Source organism: Melospiza melodia, chromosome 16 (assembly GCF_035770615.1).
Source record: "Melospiza melodia melodia isolate bMelMel2 chromosome 16, bMelMel2.pri, whole genome shotgun sequence".
Taxonomy (NCBI): domain Eukaryota; kingdom Metazoa; phylum Chordata; class Aves; order Passeriformes; family Passerellidae; genus Melospiza; species Melospiza melodia.
Genome location: NC_086209.1, coordinates 12,733,238 through 12,758,255, shown reverse-complemented (window position 1 = coordinate 12,758,255; position 25,018 = coordinate 12,733,238). Strand labels below are relative to the sequence as shown.

The 25,018-nt window shown below is 38.5% G+C and overlaps 1 protein-coding gene across 8 annotated transcripts in view; it reads right to left on the bottom strand.

The window, feature by feature from the left end:
- Positions 1–25,018, bottom strand: part of KLHL13 (kelch like family member 13) — a 78,797-nt gene that overhangs the window by 31,009 nt on the left and 22,770 nt on the right. The window contains exons 1-2 of one of the 8 annotated variants that reach the window (XM_063170672.1): positions 5,502–5,603; positions 4,909–5,021 (exon numbers count right to left, since the gene is read on the bottom strand). The exons of 5 other annotated variants lie outside the window; for them this stretch is intronic. In XM_063170672.1, coding sequence (XP_063026742.1) covers positions 4,909–5,006 — 98 coding nt within the window. In that variant the 5' untranslated portion in view covers positions 5,007–5,021; positions 5,502–5,603. Of the gene's footprint in view, positions 1–4,908; positions 5,219–5,501; positions 5,882–25,018 lie in introns of those variants that run through there. 2 more of the 8 variants (XM_063170675.1, XM_063170671.1) reach the window with 2 other exon arrangements.

Here is a 25,018-nt window from a genome sequence, read left to right as displayed (position 1 = left end):
ATTCCAGATAATTCAATAAAGATGCTTTACCATGTCACAACACAATGTCAATATTGCAACATCCTGCTGTATAAGGAGAAGTGTGTAATTTTGGGGACCTGTAGGCCACATCATCCCCTATAAAGTCTCCCCAGAAAAAACAGTAGCCCCGGGAGACTTCACAATAAACAAGTTGGAGATTTTTTCTCATTTTTCTCAGTTTATTACAGCAATGAAATTTCACATTTCAAACTTAGAATAATCTATTGAAATACCTATTATATAAAGAGCAGAAGAAATACCCACAGGCACAAAAAAGAACTCCACACACAAAATTTGTGGGATTAAAAGCAGTCTCCTACTAGCATGATGCAAGACCCTTCTACTCCCCACTCATCCAATTCATCTTTTTGCATGTATTGTCAGATCAGTTTAAAACATATTTGAGGTGAGCCGCATATTGACTTCCAACATGTTGAAATTTGAAATGTCTAGGAAGCAATGTCATAAAATGGAAATGTTGCCAAAGACAGGAGCATGTGAATATTGTGTAGCCTGTCAAATGCTCAGGAGCCCAACAAAAGGGTTCATTTCCTAAAAATGACCACTGAAGGCAGAAGACATATATAAGGTGGTCCCACCAAAGAGAACTAATACAAGTGGTCAGATGAATTACACACACACACCTTTTCCCATTTAAGTATATATCACTGTATAGGATAAATTCAAAGAGCTCATTGTAGAGCAAAGCAGATTGGTGCAAGAAGACACAAAAGCATTAACCTGTATAACCAATATAAGCAGCTAACACTAATGCTGCGTACTCCAGAGTATTAAGAATTTATTCTACCTTTCTCCAAAGCAACTGATTTCCATTAGAGCAAAGCATTTCCTATTAGACAAATTTCATAACCACACGACTCAGGATTGACCGTGTAGCAAACCCTTTGATAACAATACATTTGGAATACCACATCTGTTTATTTCTAATATTAGTCAGTAATTTATGAAAACACATGCAAAGGATAGTCTCCATTTAATACTATTCCATGTGAAAGGATAGAAGGCACTAAGATTACAAGTGGATTATTCTGAAATAAGAATGCTTTTATTTTACTTATCTTTCAAACTGGCATGCAGGTGACTAAAATCACTTAATTGAACATTTAAATTTCAAAAAACCAGCTAAGAATATTCTTGCGTGACATAACCTTAGCAGAACAATCCTCTGTAAAATATTTTTGCATTATTGAATTCTTTATAGATGTTCATCATAGCACTTTAATCTCCTGAGTTTCCAAAAACATCTCTTCCATTTGTATTAATGGAAGATGTGCACAATTTAAAAAAAAAAAAAAAAACATTACCGGTGTGAATAAGAAAGAATTCTCTTAGTTCTTAATGCATGAGATACTGGGCACCATGAACAAGAAGTGGGACCCATGTTCCTTCATGCCTCAAAGCTGTTAAATATAATTCAGGACTACTCCTCACCTCACTGTAGTAGTGCTTTAATTCTTAACCTCTGCTTATGTCAGTCACTGTTGCTTTTTGTTTTTAAACATTTGGCAGTCATGTTAAATAACAGCCATGATGCCATGGGACATCACTTTTTCAAGAGTTATTCACTCTCTGTGCTATTCACTTTCTCCTTTCTTCTTATTCCCTTGCTGAAACTGTCCACCTAATATATGAAGTCACGTAGGTCTCTCTCCACACAGTCAACACAACCACAAATATGAATATGATTTGACTAGTGGTGCATAAACTTGCTGTAACAGCTTTCGCAATGTTTGACAAACAGCATCTATATTCTAAACCCCAGCAAAATAAGTGCCACAAAAGAAAATGCAGCCTGACAAAGGCGTGTGCACGTACCCACAGCTGCATTCCTAACTCATGCACTCAGCCAGCTGCACTACACCTACAGATGTTGGCACATGCCAGTCTTCCAAGTCTAATAGTGCTTGATTTTCCCTAAGCAATGTCACTGGATCTCTCCAGCTTGGGGAAAGTTCAAGCTACTCTGAATCAGTTTCAGCAGCAGTAAGGGAAGGTATGCCTTCCTTATCCCTTCACCCTCTGTATAATGTGGAGAGTTACCTCTTTGCAGTCAGGATGTCCTGAAAATATCCCTAATAAATAACTGGTGGTATAGAAATCCCCCAGCCAAGAGGCAGCAAACCCCTGCTGCTCCTCCCCATTGCCAGGAAAGGGGCACCAGCTCCTGCAAACCAAGCAGAATTCCCAGTGACAGAAGCACATCCTCATCTACAAACTGATCCCACCTCAGCTTCTGCAGGTCCTTCATGTCAGCTTCTGCCCAGCCACAAGTTCCCAAAGCACAGAACTCTGTGAGACAATCTCTTCACACTCATCTTCCCCCATCAGCAGCTACCACCAACTTCCCAAGCAGACACTGATTAGCACAGCTGCAGGACAGCCAACACTTTGCAGTGGCACTTTGTACACTGGTGCTTCAGCCAAGAAGCCAAACCTGCTCACAACCACCAGTCTCAGCATTTTGAGACAGGGAAACTGAGGCAGACTTCAGCTATCGGGCACACAGACCAAGAAAACTCTAATAAAATCTATACATCCTGATCATCAGTTTAATCTCTAGATATGTTGCCTGTAAATCATAAGCAGGATGAAGTTTTTAAAGCTAAGGTCAACTTCATTAGAAGAACCTGAAAAACTGGAATTTCATTTTAAATACAAGGGGAAAAAAGCCAAACAAAACACTTTTAAGACCTTCCTACTTTGCATTCCAAACTACACTAAACCCCTTATTTTGTAAGATTTAGATGTCAAGTATCAAAGGGATTAAAAGCTCAATCATACCTTTGTATACCCTAGATCCAAAATATGAACAAAGTGTTCATCTGTGAATTATAGAGCTTTATGGCCATTTATTTTACATCAATACATGTTCCATTTCACACACCACTTATTCCTCAACCCTTTACTCAAAACATAAGCTCTTTGCCAGTGTGCAGAGTACTATTTACAACAGAAGTTATAAATATGAATATGAAAAGCATCAGATTATATAAAACAGTATCAAATTTACTGTTATCACTACAATGAAAGTAATTAATCTGATCACCTACTTTACTGGCCAACCCAAGATTTTTTAATTAGTTGATTATATTGCCTAATAAAGTCGGTGCCATTTTGTAATGTTTCTCATTCTTTATAATAAAATATATGAATAATTTTAGTGTTAGACACACAAATCCTCCTAATACCAGGTCTGTGTGCCAATAAAGAAATGTCTCCATAAACATTGAGATACATTGACTCATTATCAAGAGATGATTAAGGCTGCTGATCACATATTTCTCATGCTCCACATAAGCTCAGCATCATATAGTTTAAACATGATCACTAAACCTGCTCGTACTTTCAACACACTGAGATAATCAGCCACACGATCCCCATCACAAAGGCTGGAGCATTCTCAGGGCTAAGATTAGCACTTTAAAGGCAACGCACAAAAGAAATGCTCCCTCTCAGCAGCAGAGACATCAGACTGGGCTAGTTCTGATTTTTCTTGCATTTAAGACCACTACAGTTTAAAAACAACAGCATAAGATAAAACACTGATGACACTGTATCCCTGAAATAGGCTCAAATGTCTCACAACTCTTATCGTCTTGATACTTTCCTTATATTTAAATCATATTTTTTAACAACTCAGAATAGGTAGCAATTTATAGGAAACAGCTTCCCTTTTGGTAGCCTTAAGGATATTTGATGCTTCCCATAAAAACCCTGAAGCACATCCACACCTTGCCATAGCTGAATTAATCTCAAAAGCAGAGGTTTTGTACAGGCAGGTTTGTTCCCTACCTTTCTGTTCCTGAGAACAATAGTGACCCTGCACATGGCGCTGCATCCTTTCAGCCCCACCATAACAATGCCACGCTCAGCAACAATTAAAAATACATTTAGAGGACCTGTGCACCTCTCTCTTACAGCTTGTACCTACTGTAGCTGTAGCAAAAGCCTATCTGTAAGCAGACAATACAAGCTTAAAAGTACTAATATCATAGGTATTAGGCTGGAATTCTATTGGAAAGTAGTAGCCTTTACAGCAATTTCCAGAAAAGTCACCTACAGTGCTACCTGGGCATTTTAAAGCAACTCTTCCTCCTTTTGGAAGAGCTGCTTCCTTAAATAAAGGCAGAAGGAATTCAGTACCCTGAGCTCAGTTTCATTTCAGAGAAAGAAAAAAAAGCCACCTGTATATGCTAACACAGAACTCACAGCAACAAAAGGTGAACAAAAGCTGCATCAGGATTTGGCAAGACAAAGGCACATTGTGAAGCTACTTTATACTGACAACCTGTATAACTACATAAGCATTCAGATATGAATGATTCAAATTTATTTTATAAGCTTTTATTGTAACTTTTTATGAAGACATTCAATTTGTATTAAGGCTAAGACTTTAAAGAATAAAACAAGACCAAAGCCGGATGATTTCACCTCTACAAGAACTCACACGAACAAAAGTGCAATACAATACAGCAGGTGATTTCAAGCTCAATTTCCAAATGAAATAGTCAGGAGAAGAAAATGTTCACATATACACTATATAGAAAGCCTGCCAGCCTCAAAGCTTGTAATTTCAAGATCAGCTCTACAAATTAACACCACCACAAACTTTTCAAATGAACATACACAGTATCATTATGAATAGAGCTTAATCTGCACAATTTCTCTACGTTTCAACAAAAAGGGAAAGACTTGACACGACATCCATCATGAAACATCCAGGATAAAATCGGGAGGGGGGGTCTACATAGCAAACAAGATAAAATTCTGAGTGCCAATGTCATTTAATATGTATCAGGGTATTTTGCCACAGGGTAGTCTCACAAAAAGAATTCCCACCTTATTATCCTCATTTCTCTCACTTACATGTATGCTGGAGAAAGTGGCGATGACCTGGATGTTTTAAGCACAGGAACTGGGAATTTCCAGATAGCAGGAGAGCTCGTTTTCCATTTCAATGGCATGTTGTCACCACGGTACTACAATAACAGTAAACAGCGTTTCCATAACAGACTACCAACTAGGACTTCCATTCCACACACTACTGACACAGCAGTAGCTGCTGCTAAGAACAAGGAAATGATTCTGCCAATGCCCTTAAACCGATGCTTCCAATCTGTAAAACAGGGCTGTAAGGCATCTCCTTTTAAATCCTGCTGTCCCCTAAAGCAATATGATGATTCTATCCTTCTAACTCAACAATAGTGCCACCTCGTTAGGGAAGCACTGACTGCAGTATATGTTAAGAAAAAAAAGAAAAGACTGCACTCTGCACACCAGCATAATGCAGCTTTATTTAATAAAAGCAGCTAATTTTTAAAGTACTGTTTCTGATGCTATTGTTCTACCTTAACAGGGACACTGCAGCACTGTACTATATTCTCTTCCTATTAACCTCATTTCTGACCAATGGAAGCAGAAAAAAAAAATGGGTTTCATATGAAAATGAAACAACATACCTACTCAGAATACACTTGTCATCCTCTGAACATTCTTCTTTTGAGCTGCAACAATACAAATGGGATATAAATCTCAGCATAGCCTTAGGCCACGGCTAATAGAGATCAGTGACTAAATTCAGCAGCCTGTTTTCCTCCTGTGCAATCTCTGACCAAACAATACAAGAATGCCATTATGGAAAAAGCCCATTGCAAAAATCAGTCCTTCTAATCCATAGCTAGGAAGACAAAATAAAGCAGAAATCGCTGCAGGTTTCTGCATGCTCTTCTAATAGCTTCTGCTTCAGGATGCTCTCATTTTCCTATTCTCATTTCCAAGGAGGAAGAGCAAAATCTCATGCATTTTACAACATGATATGGGAACACAAATATCGCTCTGTCTTCTGCAGTAGAGAAGCAGAGACTAGCAGGCTGTTAATAGCAGTCTTTGTAGGAACGCTATCAACAATCTAATTCTCAACGCCCCCCAGCAGCTCCCAAATTGCCTCCAGAGCTGACGAAGCAGATGGGGCCACGCCGGTCCCCAGCAGGGACAGCTCCGCAGCCCAGGGCTCTGCCTGGTGACCTCCCGGGGCTGACGACAGCGGGCAGCAGGGAAGGAAAGCTATTAAAAAGGGACTGGGGAATTTAACAGCGTCTTATGCAGAAGCAGAGCATGTTCCTAGGGAAGAGAAGGCAGAGATTCTGCTATACTGATTACCTTACAGGGAAAAAATACATCACCTCGAATGTAATCGCCTGAGCAGACCAAATCAACACTAAGATATTTAGTCTGCAGATTTCAGAATAGTCTCTGTGCAGCATGACAATTTTTCTATTCATCAGGACAGCTTAATCCTCTCATTAAAAAGCCAACACCCTGTCACGCTACTTAGCAATAAAGAATTGAACCAGGAGCTATTTCTATAAATGTCTATAAATTTATTCATTCTAGTGACATTTAACAACACTTTGATAGGGTTCTGTAATGGTGAAACATTTTAAGTTTCACTGTTACAAAGTGTTTTTCACAATGTAAATTCAATTTGGGGATGAAATCACTAGGGAATAATTGCTGCTCCTGATTATCATTATTGAAAATAGTTTTAGGCAAGCTGTTACCAAATCCAAAGGCAAGGAATTAAAACAACACAGGACAACCTCACTTAAAACCAGATGCACCCTTTGGACAAACAATTGAGGGCCTCTTACCCACTTCTCTGAAGTTCTAAATTACAAATGAGCAGCATTAACCCAGGCAACAAATTTCACAGGAACTGGGATCCTGAAGAGACACCACTGGGTATGACAATGGTGTTTATATGGTGTGACTATTAAGAAACAAAGTCCTGCAAAAACATCAATGCAGTTTTATCACAGTCATACTTTTAGCAAAACAATTCAGGTATTTACATGCCAACAGGCAGGCCTGGCTACACACTTGGTCAATACTGTGTCCAGTCTCACAAACACACACAACACCAGACAACTACATCGTGCCAGCTCTGCACTCAAAGTCTAGAAATCAGGCTGAAAGATGTTAGATAGCAGCTTTTATAATCACAAAGTAAAATAAAAATCGTTAATTTGCATTCACACACTCAGCTTTGCTTTTGCATTCACCATTATACAGAAAGTGTTTTAAAATACAGAAAGCAAACACAGTTACTCCCTTCCTCCCACTGAGTGCAGCCAACTGGTAACTGCTTGTAAAGCCTCTGCCTCCACTGCTCCACCACCCTCAAGGAGATCTTCACATGTTTTATTTATTAAGAGCAGCATGACTAATTTAAAAAAAGAATGAGGTTAAAGACAATCAATGGACCCCTTTTTCAGAAGTAACTCCTGAAATACTCTTTTGATCAGTAAAATAAAATCCAACTCAAGCCATAAAGTCATTCCCAAGATTGACTGACATTGAAGTCAATCCAGACAGGCACAGAAATCAGAGTTACTTGTCACTTTTGACCCCAACAAGATCATTCACCCTAGAGGGCAACATGAGTCCTCCAATAACTGCTCTCCTTTGTGTCCCACTTACTTTTCCACTTACTCTACAAACAACATAAATAAAATCTTAGCAGAAAAAACAAATAAACAATTTTTTTAAAGTACAGGAAATCCAAGCACTACCAACCAAATCCCCTCCCAAAGTCCAGCATAAACTACACCATCTAAGATCCCATGTACAAAACCCAGAATTTAAGAAAGCAGCAGTTGCAGGTACTCTAAAAATAGGGAAATACTTGTCACTTGCTTAAGAACAACCATGTGAGAAATGAATCACCTATCCACACATAAGGGAGAAAAAAATAAATCAAATCCCATTTTATTCCTGACAGTCACAGATCGGTTGCATATTCACAAGGAAAATACTATTATTATGTATTTTATGCTTTGCATCAACTATTCCTAAGTCAACAGAACATCTCAGTATATAATTCTGATATTTTAATTAAGACTTCAAAATAACATTTTAGCTGCACATTTAAATATATGGGAAAAGTAATCTGATCTCCTGGAGTGTGTTATACCACTGAATACACATTTTTCTGTTCTCATATTACATAAATTTGCCACTCATCCTCAAATGAAGGATTCTGAGGGCCAAAAGCAGCATTACACCTCTGTGCAGAATACTCCTTGCTGAGAAAATATTTCCCAGTGAAGTGCTCTGAAAACATATCAACTTGGCACACAAATTGAAGATGTGCTTTAAATTTAAAACTCCTAAGAGCTGAAAATCCCATGATAACTGCACAGATTAAATGTAATTTTGGGACCATTCGAAGGGCCTTTCTGTAATTTTCCACAAGCATGTTCACATTCAAAATTAAAAGCATCTACTATTTATAACTTGCTTGAAGTTATATTCTACTTATTATCCAAGTCTGCCACACATCCTTAATTCTGTGTACAAAAGATGAGAAAGTGTTTGGGGTTTAAGCAACTATTTCCATTTTCATTTTTCCAAAGCTGCACTGAGCACAGACAAGTAACTGAGAGAGTATCACGAATTTCTGCACAAAACTCAGCCATAAAGGAAAGGAACAGGTGGCATAAGAAGAATAAAAGTAAATAATGGCACCAAAGGCAAGATCCCAAGGTGCCACTTCACAGAGCTGAGACATTAGGAGAGGCCAGAAGCTCCTGGCTGGGGCTGAACAGCAGTGCAGCTCTGATCCCACAGGGAGAAGACTGAAAAGTGCTTGTGATTAGAGAGGAAAACATTTCCTCACCCTCTCCCTCCATCCCTGCACCTACATCCTGCTTCACTATTGACCAACAAGCAAACTTGGGCCCCAAATGAGAAGAGCAGGCACAGAGCATCACTCAGCAAGCACATGACCAAATCACACACAGAGTTCCCCTGCCAGGGCACTGATCACAGCATCTTTTCTTCTGAAAGCTCTCCCTGGTTTTCAGAGCAGGAACACAGCTAAAACCACATCCCTTGTGACTCTCCTCCTTTTCTGGGGATATCCTCTTCCTTCCTTTGAATGCTAAGCTGCTGCCTCGTTGTGTCACACACAGCAACTGTCAACACATTGTCCTCTTACAGCCCACTGTGTTCACAGTTTTGGGGCATCTGTGCATCCAACAAAACTTTTAAACCATCTCTGCATTTCCCATAAGACTTCCCTTCACAGTTGTTCAAAAAGAAGAAAAAAAGCACAGGCAGAAATCTGTAGCAGAGCCCAGGCAATAGAAAACTGTCCTAGTCTGAAAGTATTTATTCCGAGCCTTTGAATGCCACCTGAATTTTTGTATGAAAACCAAGCAGAATAAAAGTCAAATTCTAGAGATGTTGCTGGATTTTCATAAGTTTACACAAATAATGAGTTTAGCCTTTTTTCCTCACTTCTCTAACTGTTAAAAACAAAACTGAAAAAAATACTTGCTCAGTCAAGTGATTTGCTGTGGTTAAAAAATTGCTGTTCCACTTTAACAGGCTATTTACCTGTCTCCTTTTATTCATCTCTTAGGTGTCAGAGGAGCTGAAAGCACTAGGTGAAAAGTAGGGTTATGCTACATCACAACTTTCTCAAGTCTTCCAAACCCTTCCTAGCATGACCTGAAAAGTCTTCTCACTTCCAGAACCTCAGGCTTCTTAAGCTTTCCAGAAAGAAAACCAGCCAAAGCTACAGTGACAGTGTGATGTACATCTCCCATTTTCAGCTAGAAATGTAGACAACAGAAAGGTCTTAATATTTGTGTCATAAACTATTTCCTACTGATAGAGTGTTTATGTAAGAGAAGATGCCACACTCAGCAACAAGAAAAATACTTTAAAATGGTACTGGTTAGACCAGTAAACATATTCCAACTTCTGAGATTCTTTTCCCCCACACCTGTGTTCTAAAAATTCATCAATACAAAAGCATGTTTCCATTTTAAAATGCATATTTGTTATGTGATAAAATCCCTGGTTTATAATATTAGCAGCAGCAGAGCTCACTCCAAACTGAAGGCAGAAAATCAGTTTCACATAGGGAAAAGTTGTTCTCATTTTTTCTATATCTTCAGACCACCAGCCTGCTGAGCTGATGCATCCTACACCACACAAGAGTATTTTGATGCAGAAAAAAACAAAGCAGAACCCCCAAAATCCAGCAAAATATTCCCAAAGGCATGGAGCTCAAATGCAGTAATCATTTCAATATCCAAATCATTTCAGCAATATAAATATGGCTGCAAAGGCACGATCTAGAAACTGAAGAGGAACAAATAAGGATGTGTAACATTTCTCTACAGGTTCCCAAAAATCTGTGTGATAATTTAATGGGCTTCCTTACTCAGCTCTTTCCACTTCACATGGGTGCTTCTCATGCCTCTACCTCTGGCTTTTCAGTCTATTAAACTGCAGCTGTTCCAATTACTGGAAGAGAATAATTAAAAGATGGTGTTGACAGTACTGCCCTATACATGAGTCAGTTAATTAATACAATTTCTTTCACCAGATATCTCAAAACATTCATACCAAAATTGATAGGAAGGGAAAACAAATCTTTGCCTAAGAAGGAATCCAAAGGAAACCACTGCAGTCACATCTGCAGTCCTCTCACAGCAGCACTGAAACATCCCCCAAATACTGAAGTACAGAAGAAGATTGGCAATATGCACCTGGCAATGCGTTTACTGAAATGGCAACATTTCTAGAAACATCAAAAGTCTTACAAAGAAATCTTACTAAACCTTACAAAGAAACAGTCTTTGAATTTCTTTTTAATTTCATTTAAAAATTAGCTTTAAAACTGCTAAAGAAAGTTCTGACAATAACACCTGTACTTTGACTTGCTACCTGCTATACTGTCTCAATTTTTTTTTCCACAATTGGGATAAAAAGGCCCTCAGACATCAGATATAAATTACAGCAGCTTTTAGAAGCAGTTGTACTGTAGACATCAAGGTGCATGTGATGGATAATAAATGGATCCATCCATAATCTCATCTCATAAATGGATCAGAGATGCTTACAAAGTAGTTACTACCAAATAAATTTAATTCTTTTAAACTGGGATGACTGCTCATGGAACAAGGAGCAATCATAAAGAAGTGAGATAAACTGGGTTTGCAGCCAACCCCTCCTGCTGTCAAAATGCTGTAAGTAGTGCAGGTTCCTGTCTCTATGGCAATATGTGGGGCCCTTTCTCAAATAGAAAAAAAAAAAAATCCCCAAATCTTCAAATATTAAGTTAAGCAGTCAGGGCATCTCCTATGTCTTTAACAAGAAGTCCTACAGTTTTCTATCCCCTCACTCAGCATTTTTTCCTGTATAAATGAAGAAATTGCTGCAGTAATATTTTAGGATGCATCAATTCAGTGAAAATTATACATAAACATACATATGCATACTATATATATGGGATTGTTCATATAGCATGTGTGTGCATATATATATATATATATACATGCAGACACAGACACGATATATAGACATGTATTATTTATATACATATTTGACAAATACACATTACCCTGCATCTGACACAGCCACTTCCCCTTCCCTTCCACACTCCTCAGATAGGAGAGATTCAAATTCTCATTTTATTTTCAGACTATCAAAGTTCTTCAGCAAGCCCAAGATGCTGAGAAGGAATCATGTGGAGAAATTAGTTTCTCCATTTCACACATTCTTAAAATGCCCATAACCCCGGTCTTTGCATCATTCATAAATGAAAAAAAAAATCTTATAGTCCAAGTTCGAAATGCCTGAAATTATTCAGCAACAGCAAACATTCAAAAAAACTCATGCCATTTCCTATAAGGTCACAATCCACTATTTTTAAAACTATTTAAGTAAAATAATTTTGCTCAAATCTTAAGTCAGGTGCCCAAAAACTTGCAGGAAAAGGAAGACAAGAAATGCAGAAATTCAGTCCCTGTAGTATTCACATTTTAAATATTTGGAAGCATTCAGTTATTAAAATATTAAAGCCTATCTCAGGTATATTTGGTAACTATACAAAGTTTCAGAAATATTTCTAATATTCTGAAATGTGTGTTTCTTACAATGAAAATGGGTTTTATTTTATGCCACTTATCGATGTCTTGCATTTTCTTCTGTGTATTCTTGAAGAGAGATTTTTCTAAAATTGAGGTAAGATTTGTCAAGATGCACTGTTAACTTAATTACAAGACACAGGTTATAATATTAAAAAAAAAAAAATCTTTACTTGGGTAAATTACTGTTATGTAAAATTTATTAGGTAAAATAAGATCTTGAAACACTTAGTAGGAGGCAAAACCAAAGTGAGCTAATGAAGGTTTCCAATTTTTGATCTAAGTCCTTGTACTCTACTGACAGCACACCACTAAGAAGAAATGCTTTTGAATTAGCACCAATTTATTCAGAGAAGTTGGCTCATCTTCCCCAGGTGATTATATTTGATAAACCAACACAGAAAACTGAATGCACAGTCACAGCACCAGACTGACCCTGCTGAAGATAATTGTCTGAAGCAACAGTTATTTTTATTGGGTCAAACTGTGAACTACAAAGAATTTATTTCTAAACAACTTCTCCACAGCTGTTATAGTCTGCTGGCTGCTCAATTTATTTCAGTAAAGTATGCCTAAACACATTTACACATCAGACTCAAATGCTGCAAATATATTAAACAATTTAGTAATCAAACAGAAGCCAGGACTGAGCACCAGCCATGAACAACTTCAGTATTTCCTGCACCAGACAGTGAACTGCAAACTGCAGGTGGCATGTGTTGGGTAATGTTTTTTGGAAATATTCTTAGAGTGGAAGTTTGTGGGTTTTTTCTTTCATTCTTGCATTATTTATGTGGAATCTGTTAGTCTTCTTGCATTCTCTAAATCCTACCATCTTTATCCACTGGAGTGTGTTTTTGTGGTCCTGCACACCCACAGAAAGTATCCCTGAGGAAAAGAGAAGAACAGGTGTGGGTAGGCAAGAACAGAGCCTTGATCACTGCTCTTTGTGTGCTTCTGTAAGGACTCAGTTTCATTAAAAGCCAAAAATTCAAACTTTTCCTGAACAGAGGAATTCCCACTGCACTGTCACCTCTGATGTCCCCACTGTGGACACTCCTGACACCTCTATCCCAAGGACAGAATCGCTCAGGAAGACTGACAGAGAATTGAAGAGGTTTCAAGAAAGATGCTGATGCTTCAAGGGCAGGTTGTCAGAAATCATCATGCACAGCCTGGGAGCCATAAAAACTGCAGCATGCATCTTGCAGGATGCCATGGCCACTGCACTGCAGCTGGCTGGATCCCTTCAAGGAGCCACAAAAGGTGCAATCAATTCAACTACCTGCCTTCAGATACTCTGAAGAACATTAGATACAAATTTTTACTGAATAGCAGTTTGGTCTTGAAGTTCAGCTTGCCTTCACACAGGAACATGTGAAAGTCTTAGCAGCAAAAAGTTCAATCTCAAATTTGTCACCAATGTTAATTGTTTATGGCTAGTGTTAATTTCTCACATTCAGTGAGAGAAAAAATAGTGTAACTTCTCTACACTAGAAAAGGAGTTTCAGAACCACAGATAATTTCAAATAAATGCCATGTGAACAGGTGAAATTAGTACCAAAACCAGAACAGCTCACAGGCAGTGTGGGAAAAAGAGAGTTTTGTACTAAATTTTCATTGTACAATCAATGAGTGTATTTATGACACAGCATTAGCCCCATCCTAGGGGTCATCAACATTTAAAAAACACTTGCAACTTTCAAAATGCATACCTTGCTTACATTTAGATTTTTCCAGAAGACAAAAAAACATGATCACAAAAACAATTCTTCATATGAACTTATTCCATTTCTCTGAAATGCACCACTATGTTCTACTTCTAAATCACTAAATGTCAAAACTCCTGTGTAATAATTAAATTATAGACAGAAAATTACAAACTGCTTTCATCTTTAGCAGCTCTGAGAACATACATTTCAGGAAAATTCCATCTTTCCTAGGCAAAGTTTTGAAAAATGCCAGTTACTTGTTTCAAATATATTATGGTGGGCAAACATACAAGCTATTAATTCATTTCCAAAAACAGATTTAAAGTTTTAAAATATTCATTTAGCAGACTGGAAGAACTCTGCAATTGCAATACCCCTATTTAGTGGCAATCTGGATAATTTAGGATCAAATGAGGACACACTGCTTTGCATAAAATAATTGTACATAGCAAGAAAAGTACAAGCTGATTTTAGAAAGGCCCATGGAAGAATGGCAATCTTACTTGTATTTTTAAAAGCTATGAACTATTTAAATTAAATACTTCAAAGTCTTATGATTATAAACCTTTTTTTTTCATAAAACTTCAGACATCTGACTCCTATTCAAAAGTGCAGTGCAGTGCTTTCACCAATGTCCATGTAGCAGTTTCCACAGGTCATTTTACCAGCACTTCACACATTCCTGACAGTTTCCTACATCTTTATTGAGAAATGTGGCCACATCCCTGTACTTAGCAAAGCCTCCTTCAGAAACACAGAACAGAAAATAAATCAGTGAAGCTCAGAGGAGGAGAAGACTGCAGAGGGGTGGGTGGGAGGCTCAGCCCAGTGAAAGCCACCACCAGCACAGCTGCACCACTTCATCCCACCCACATCATATGGTCAGGAAAAAAAGGGTCTAAATTCTGCAAATAACTCCAGGCTCCTATGCAAAACAGTCACATCCTTCTCATCTGTGCTGCTCTAGTGAATCACAGCAGGCTCAGGAGAGATCACATTGGAGAAAAAAAAAAAATCAATAATAGAAGTGCATGGTGTAGAGGTCCTTGGGGTGAAATAGCATTGCACAGCTGTGATGCATGAAGACACAGTGCAAGAGTCAGCTAAACCAAGAAATGTCTGTATTTCAGCACCTTCTGCAGCTGCAGTAGTGTACTTTTCTACAGCTGAAGATATCTTTTTGAAGCATACATAGAGAACACCAAGCAACCACGATAACTTTGAGCCGGGACAAGCCCTTCACTGAAATAGTTTTAAGTAAGGCAGTTGTAATTCGGGCCTTTGTCTGCCAGAGGGAGCTGCAGGAAAGTGAAAATCCCGTGCATCTCATTCCTTCAAAAGTTTCAGGGTTGTCCTAGATTAAGGGTTGTCCTACAATTAAGGATTCTGACAAAAAGGGGGCTTATTGCAAAATCCACCCCAGCTGTGTCTGCACAGGGCACCCCTGCACTGACCCCACTACCGAAACCCTGCCCAGTGCCCTCACTCTGGGAGTGAGTCTCTCTACAACTCTGAATGGAAACAATATCTCCATTTAAAGTTTACTTAATTACTTTTTAATTAAGACTATAGTGGAGATGACTGCTCCAGAGACAGACAAACAAGGAAAGCATCAAATGAGATGGAATCTAACACCATCTTACACCAACTTGTCAATAAATGCAGGGCAGCACTGCACAAAGACCAAGCTTCCAGTTAGAACAAGACACATTATCTTAAAATAGATTATCATTAAAAGGCTCATTGTTTTGAGGTTTTTTTGCACTCTTCATATACTGCTTCTAACACCTAATGGTGGTACACCTAAAAATCTGCCTGTGGTTAGAGGTGCTACCACACAAAACTATCATTTATATGTTACCATACCAATAACTTTTTTTCATAGCACTTGCTTAAAAGCTTAAAATAAACAGGAATTGGTCTCATTTCACAAATTGATATTCAAACAATGTGCTCATGGAAACTGGGATTCTGTAAAACAGTTCAGGGAAGAATTTCACTACACGCATACTGGATAGCACCTTTCTTCCCCCCTGCGTTTTCAGGTAAACTATTTCCACCTTCAAAAACTTGACCAATAAAAACCTGCGCACAAGGGTTTCCCAATTTGAAAAATAAAATAAAAAAAAAAAAGCAGATGGGTATACCTTTAAATAAATCTTTTAAATGCTAAGGTCTAAGCTAATGCAGCTATCCTTAGACCAAAATTTCACCAACTTTAAAATCAGTGCAATAGCACTGTGTGCTTTTCTTGCAATCAGAATGCTTTTAGGAAAACCAGTCGTGCCACCTTCTGGAATTCATAAGAACTACACACCAAATATTTTAATACATTCCCATTTTAAATGGGAAAAAAAAACCCAGTACAAACAGAAAACTCACTTTATCTATGAAAACAATGAAAAATACTACTTTTTTATGCTTTGGTTGAGCTGTGCAACATCATAGCTAGGACTAGCTAGATTGGACTAGTTTGTACCCAGCCTTGAAGTCCTAAGGCTGTACTACCCAGGAGATGGATTTGATGGTCCTTAGGGGTCACTTCCAAATGAGGACATTCTGTGACACCTGCTGACAAACACAGCACCCTTCCCACATTTCACGTGGTCTGAGACATGAGCTATTCTGCTCTTTGTCCCATCTTACCAGCTGCAGCAAAGAACTGGGAAAGGCAGAGAGTAAAAAGGATGAGAAAACCTGTGGAATGACTTCTGTACAAGACTTAACAGCATGGAAAGCAGAGAGAAAAGAAGAAATACATTCAGAGTATATAGTGTCACAAAAAGCATGGGAAATGTGGGGTCCTGATTCACCTGCTCTCCAACACAATAAAGAAAAAGCTTTACATGAAACTAGCAGATGTTTGGTATGGGAAATAAAAATGAAACAGAGGAAATGTCTTCAAGAAACATGCTGCAGCTATCCCACCAGCAGCAGCTCTTCAATAACTGTTTATTACAACACAGATTCACTGAGGCAAAGTGAGAAAAACAGTTCAAAACAGAAGCGGTTGTACCTAGTGCCCCATAGGTGACTCCAGCACTCACATACAAGGCCAGCAATCAAACTTCTCCACCTTACCTCCCACTACCAAAGCATCCCTAATTCTGCAGGGGAACACACACATGGTTATGTAAAAACAACTGTAAATCCCCTTCCTCCTATATTACACCTGGATCTATGCAATTAACTCTGTAGTGGTAAAAAACACAAGGGAAAAGGAGTTTAAGCTATGACTTCAAGATATTTTGATCATTTCAAATCTATGCCTTCAATGCAAAACTGTTTCTAGATGTCAAATTCCCACCAACGGGTTCTGGAGCAGAAAAGGCTTCAGTGAAGGAAGAATGAAGGCACAGAATTAGGTATGAAATAACATTAACAAATTAAGTGAACAACTGACTCCAAAGTGTGTCAACTGCTACCTCACAACCCCTCCAAGACAAACATTTAGTGATTCTCCCATCTTAGACAATCTCTGACACAGCAAGTAGGTATTTCTGACTGCAATTTTCTGCTGTAACTGGGAACTACAAAATTTAACTATATGAATTTAAAATAGAATTTGGAAGTTTGGTGTAGGAACCAAACCCAAGACCATGCTAAGTCACTGTACCAACAGCAGAAACAAGGTAAGACAGCTGAAACACAAGGACATCTATTTGCATGCTGACAAACTTCTGTAAACCTCTGCATATTCTTTCAGCCATGTTTACTCAGCTCTCTGCAGTATGTGTCCCATGGTATAACCATTTTCTGGATCTCTAAACAAAGCAAAACTTATATTAATCAAAGCTTTGCTTTGACATGTTCTTCCTAGTGCAGGATATTTTACTCCTTCTGAAGTTTGGCATTTTCATTTTCTGGAGATGCTGAAATTACAATTTTGCCCACACAAGACAGAATGATAATACACAGGAGGGTATACAACACCATGAGAAATACAAAACATGATTTTCATCATAAGCAACACCATAAATCATGCTGCAAATAATATCTTACTTGCCTGAAAGATTTTACAAGAACCTCTGAGATAACTAATATAAGAGCAGAGTTGCCCAATAATACTTCAGGAGAATCATGAGAGACATTCAGACCAGGCAGGATGTGACTGCAACCCCCTGAACAAAGTCTTGCTGCATATTGCACAAAGTGTTGCCAGGAAAATGCAATGCCATAATCCCACATAACTAACTGTTAAAATACTTTTTAAAAAAAACCATGCACTAACCTCAGCCATGTATGAGCTTCTCCTGTCTCTCTGTGTATCTACAGATATTTAGAACTGGAACTGAGTAGATTCCTGCAATTTACTAAAGCACTCCTTCACTCACTTGGAACAATGATTCTAAATTTCAAACCCTGAATATACTGAATATTGAAAGCAGCGTTGGTGTCTAGAGATCCAAAGGCAATCTCAAAGGAGCTCAGTACTTTCATAACAGTAAAATCCTTGAGAGCTGAAGCTTTGAAGGCCTTTGAACAGCCTATACTGAAAACATGAAAAGAAGGGAAGATTAATTCTGGGGACACGTGGGAAATCTCTGCTGAGACAAACATACATTACTGCAAAAGCACAGGATACAGTGGTCAGATTAGGAAGGGAGGAAGGCAGGAAGGGAGGGTAGTAAACCAGATATTTATTCAGTAGGGTCAGTACTGAATTCAAAGCAAAATGCAGTTGGTAGCTTAAGATAAGATGAACATTTGCCACAAGAGTTTCTGTAAACACTGAAATCAAAACTGTTCAGTGAATAATAAACCTCTGCAGGGAAACCAAGAGTTACAGCAACTACGAACCCAGGAGTTTTACATAAACACTGCTACAGAAGACTGTTCTTTCTTTAGTGCTTCTCATCAAATTTCTGTGAACTTGTGTTCTGGCTCATATCCTGAATCAAGCAACAACATGCACAAACATACCTTCTTCTGTTTGAGTCTTTCACTAAAGTAGAAACATAAGCAAACTACTGACACCTTGCTGTCCAAAAAGCAGCTGCTGGGGAGAAGTTTCTAAAACATGACAAAGTTTTGCTGGATCTTGAAATAAATGTCCATTCAAGGACATTTTTTTTTTGCTGTGGGAAAGGGGATGTGCAGATGGCACTAATCAAAGACCAATTTATTTAAAGGAAAAGGCCTATTTGAAGACTACCAAGTATTTTAAATAATTACATTCAATAAATAGTTAAGAAGATTTTCAGTCATTCTATCAGGCACCTGTGTGTAAATAACTAAATACAGGATTTGTAGATAAGCAGCCTATTTATAATTGTCTTTTATCAACACCCTAGAACAACTCACAAGGCCCAGTGTGACTAAGCTTTTACTTCAGGGCTCTAATCTGATGAAAGTCTACAAAATCCAAAGGGCAAAACTAAAATTAACTAAAATTACTGAGCCTTAGCCTTCTGCTGTTGAATGTACAAATTCTTTTTCACAGCAAATTCCAGCAATGTGATTCAGTTCATTTACCCTGCTCCTGAGTTCTGCATCAGTGTGTAACCCAGTTCACTGGCTGGAGAACAAGGCCATTGCTGTTCTCCAGAGCTGCTCATTACTCCTGCAGCAGGAGCAGCAGAGGGATGGCTGCTCCCACTGCACAGCCAGCCAGCAGCATCACATAATTACTCCTCATAGCCCAAGCCTCTGCCACACCCCAGTGCAGAGCAGCAAGGAAAAGGATTTCCTGCTGCCAATGACAGACCAGGGATGTCCTGGCCAGGGCCCTGAGCAAAGCCCAACACAGACAACTTGTACTTTGCTGGATGGGCCAAGCTCTAATTATCTGAAAACAGAACTGAGCAGAGTCACATTGGTGCTCTAATTACCGGGAGACAGAACAAGAGAGGAGAAAACCTGGCTGTGGGAGCACAGAGGAAGCCAGACAAAGGCAAAGATGCTGCTCCAGCCAGGAGAGAGCAGCTTGACAAAGCCTGCAAACTCCTCTGCTGCAGCTCTGGTGTTCTGCTGCACTCCCACATTGCTCTGACTCACTCCAGGCACAACAATTTCAGCAACAGCAAACAGGGCTTTGCTCCTTGTCCAGCTGGGCTTCCAGGGACTTGCTGACTTGTTGATACATGACCTCTGTGCTCTTTGGGACAACAGAAGCAAAATGAGATTTAACACATTCTCCTTAAATTAAGTTCCCTCCTGGATCCTTTGTTGATCCACCTCCACCTACCTGGCTGTCAGCTTAGATTCAGCTGCCCTGTAACAGGTGAGCTGGAGCAGAAGAATGAAAGCAGAATTCAGGAATTTGGAACAGGGTGGCTGCATGCTGGAAATGTTTGGAATCCAGCATGATGGAGCTGGATGTGAAAACATAGCTTGGGAAAATGGAAGGAGATTAGCAAGATGCTCAAGTTTCAGCAATGCCATAGGAAGGTCAGGCATAAATACACACAGAATATTGTGACAAGGCAGAAGAGCAGTAGTTATAGCTGGAGGTTTTCTGAGACAGACATGGACATTTAAACAGTGCACTGTTATGTTCCATTGTTAAATTTGCCATTATCTGCAGGAATCATACTGATGTCTGGATTTCAGAGTGTTTATTTATGGGATGGAAGTCACCAGGCTGTAGAACACACTGTTTTAAAAACTGAGCTGTTTCCCTGAACAGCCTTCACTGGTCCTGCAGGATACCGGTATAATACCTCTGAAGATTATAAAAAAACTTAGTAGTTGCTTCAACTTTCATTCTCCAGGACTGAACATTAATGCAAATATAACCCAACACTTCTCATTATTACAAGATGTCCTTAACAACATTAGCAAGCTTAAGGTGCAGCTCATTAAAACAGATCAGTTTCAGATGCAAAACTGATCTCCCCATACAACGAGCACAAGCAAGACTGTTTTTCCAGCAGAGTCTCCACCACTGTGTGATTATTTTCCAAGATATGACTGATTTTGCATCCAAGTGAACTGCAACCCGAATCAGAGACATCCCAGATGTCCAATGACAATGGAATAATGGGAAATGTATTACCAAGCTGCACACAGGAATATACACAGGCAGAAAATCTCTAGCATAAAAAAAGAGTGGAAAGACTAATTTTTGAAACAACAGGAGTAATTTTTGAATGTTTTGTACATTATCAATTTCAGAACTATGCCAGTCTGTACCCAAAAGTGATACACACAGTTTAAATATAAGGTCACAATCAATAAATTACATGCAAACAAACAAATACCATAGTCTCTCTCAAAGGGACAATGCCATACACACTATGGGAGTAGATTATTTTAGATTTAGGACTTTAAATCACCTTATCATAAGCACAAAGTTGCTTTGGTTAAAGCCCTTCTTTTTAACTTGATGCATTCAAATAAACAGCAAACAGAGCAGGGAAACAATTACTCATAACTTACAACCACCACTCATCAGGAGAACAACTAAAACCAGCAGACACCCACCCACCCAAGAGACAGAAGACATAGAGAGGAAACAAAAGGGAAAGTGACATTCAGCATGAGATTACACCACACTGCTAACAGATGCCATCAGATGGAGAACTTTCCAAAGTCAGCTTTCCAGAAAAAACCTGCTTACAGTATGCTGAACATCCTACAAGCCAGCCAGACCTTCCAAGCAGTCAGGGCAGCTTGCAAGCTCACCTGTCCCAGGAAAAGCAGCAGCTGACCTCCTTTGAATGAAATATGAACTATTTTAGATCCACACCTCTCTGCCTCCCACATGAAGTTCAAGTTGCAAACAGTTCCTGTGCAAAAGGCACTGGCTCGCAAACCACACACTAAAGCTGCCCTTGGACAGATGGCAGGACCCACAGAATGTCTGGAGGAAACTGAACTGCATTTAACCCAGAAACATACCCAAACCAAAACCCAGCTTCTAAATATGAAAGAGAAGGTTTCTGCTTTGAACCACTGTTCTTTCTTCATGAAAAAAAGAAAAAAACAGGAATACACTTGTGTCATGTTTCAATAAATTCATTAAGCCTGGATGTTAATTTCTAGTCACAGAAGAGGAACTTGGGCACTTTTATCAAATATTCCATCACTAAGAAAACATTACTTTTACCTAGCCAATCCTGAAAACAATTACAGATACTTTCTTTTAATGCAAGTAACACTAAAGCTGCAAGTATTCACCCTACCAATTCCTAGGTCATTTTAGTGATTGGTTGAAAATAAAGATTATTTGGAGAGCTAAAAGCATTTACAGGAGAAAAACTTTTTACTGAAGGGGTTGATTCTTCCACTGAGATTAAGAAACCTTTACCCTTTAACAAGCATAAACACTGTCACACACACCATAGTGAGACCAGATGTAACAAATCCAGTGTTACCAATAAATATGGTAAAAAGTTTGTCATTGCCTTAAAAAATATCCGCTGAATTTTTTTCTAGTTCTTTATCTTCTAATTTTAATTCTTACACAAATATATTAAAAAAGGCTTCACATCACAATGCCAACATTTGCATTTTGAATGGCAATGGACTTCTAAAGTATTCAAGTGCATATGCCTGGGAACAAAGGACAAAATCATGAACCTAGGGAGGACTGAAAGCACTTAAAACATTACTGCTATGAACACAGAGGTGTGTTCATCTGCTAAATAAAATGAAGTACAAAAGAGTAACTTGAAGGAAATAGGACTAAGTAGGTACTGGTTGGGATTACTAGACTGGAAGTTTGCAGAGATGGAGAGAACACATACATAAGAACTTTGGTCTAAGGAAAGCTTTTATAACTGTTTTTCTTCAGAGTTTCACAGAATTATTCATTAAAGAGCCATTTTCCACACTAAGCAGAAACGTGACTGACCAAAACACTGCTAAGGGGTTGTGTGCACTCAGAGTGCAAGTCTGAAAAGTGAAACTTGAGACTGAATATGCTCAAATCACCATAAATGCATCCAGCAGACAAAAGGCACTTGTGTGCCTCTTTTGGGGGAGAAAAAAAAAGCCAGAAAATATACTGGTTCTAATCCAAGATCAAACCTATAAGGAAAATCCCCCCGGAAGCAGCGAGCAGCATACCAATGAGTTAGGTCATTCTTCAAGGCTGATTCAGCTGCTGCCAAAACATAACTTTAGTAATTTCAACTCTTGTCCTATGAATTATCTATTTAGACTGAGACAAAAGTACACTAAATCAGTCAATGAAACTACAGAATCTATTAAGATTTCTTCACTCCAAACTTGCTAAAAGAAGGTTGCCTAATGTCAATACATGCCTTGGAACAGAAATAATTGAGCATTTATTCTTAAGATGAATGCTCAAAACAGTTTTATTAATCTAGTTAAATGAAAGGTTTAAAATGCCATTAGCAATCCAAAGGAAAAAAAGTGGAAGTCTTAAATGGCATTAACAGAAAATCCCAGTCATGAATGATGCCTCTTGCTGCAGCAATAGTTTCAATCACCTTTAAAGGAAAATAAATCCCACCAACATACTGAAACACTCAAAGCCAGGCTGTTACATTTCATACAGTGGTGAGGAAAGGCACATGATGGATCCCTGTCACTTTCTCAGATAAACACTAAATCAAAAGTATCATTCCTGACAGGATGTCAGGATGTACAGATCCTTTACAAAGTAGTGTCAGAAACTGTTGTGCCAGCAGCACATTTCATCATAAACTTATGACCCCTAATTTTACCTTTTCCATGTAAGTATGATGTTCCTATTCAATTGCAAAATGCATGAAAACTAATAAAGTTGTTTATATTTGAGCATGCAGCTCAAAAATTGCATACAAAAACATACTTCACTACAAAAATATTTATTTGTCTTGTTTCTTTGAAAGATTGAACCCAGTTATCCCAGCATAAATTAACCACATCAGTCAAACTACCATTATGGGTGTGCAAAGTACAGCACAAGATAATAGAAACAATGCTATAGCTTCTATGTTCATATTATAAAGGAACAATTATGTTTTAAGTGAAGATTTCATTTCTAGAAAGAACACTGAAATAAGGTTGCTGGAATTTCTGTTGGGGTAAGGCAATCAATTCTGCATTAAATGACTGCTGAAGATCTGTGGAGTTCAGCTCCTGTTTACAATAAGAAATTAGGACTTGTGGTTTCAAAAAAGCATCAAAGAAAGCCACAAAACAGAGGAGACATTCTAAAACATAGAATCACAGCAAATCACAACTTTCCAATATCTAAAATGTAAAGATGGGAACTGTTCCCTTCACAAGGATACACTTGTCTAATTTTTCCATCAAAAATCTCTCTTGAAAACATGTTAAGAACCAAATTATTATCCAATTAAAATCAATATTAATTCATTTTTGTCACCACAAAGCATTCCAGACATTGAAAATATTCTGTATTACAAAAAAGGGGAAAAAACCTACTGAACTTTACTCATTTTTCTCTTTGTCAACAAAGCATCAACAATTGAAATTCAAAAGCTGAACCAGGTTTTCAGACATTTCAATATTATAAAGCCTTGGGTGAAAGTGACAGTGTTTATATCAAAATAATCTTCTCATTTCTTCTCTTCTGCCCACATGCTACCTCGAGTTTTGGGCAGACCTTTATTTATGCCTTTTATCTTGCCTGCAGCAGTACATCACTGGGGACGTGCAGTTTTGCCTGACTGGTAATTTGTGTGCTGGGAGCACTAAAGAAAGAGGGTTTTGTTTGCAGGATCCTGTCCCTTGGCATGAAAGTGAAGACATAGGAAATATGAAGGGTGCTGTTTCTCATTCAGAACAGCAAGGGCCTTAAATAAATGCAGTTATATTGCAAAATTATTTTTACCAATTTATGTCATCAATTAGGAGAGGACATCTTCTAGAAGTGTATGCTGCAGGTATAAAGAGTTACTGGCAAATAGACAACCATTTTTCAAAACTTCTTCTACCATATCTTCAAGATGCAGCCTTTTCTGCCTTGTTATCTAGTCAGGTAAAATCCATCTTTCACAAAATTAAATTGTTCTGGCTTCTGACAAGCCCCACATTTCCTAATCCTTGAAACTACTCAAGTGTCTTCCTGCCTTGTCTCTTCAGCCACATTAATTTCCTACAGCACATCCATCCACAACTTCTGCTTCTCTCACTACATCCAGCATGAAAAGCTGCTTTCTGATGCCCTACAGGGCTCAGCTTTGCTGGTTTTGCAGCAATTTTTCCTCTCAATTAGATCAACCTTTGGCAATGCAGCCAACAAACACCTGTGCTCTCTTCCATGGGAGCCCTAACACACAAAAGCACCAGAAAAGAAGAAGCAACAATAATTTCTCCTTCAAAACACCAAGCTGGCAATGGCACTCAGCAGTCAGAGTGATGATATACGGCAGCTATCACTTCTTAGATGTAGATTTTGCACAG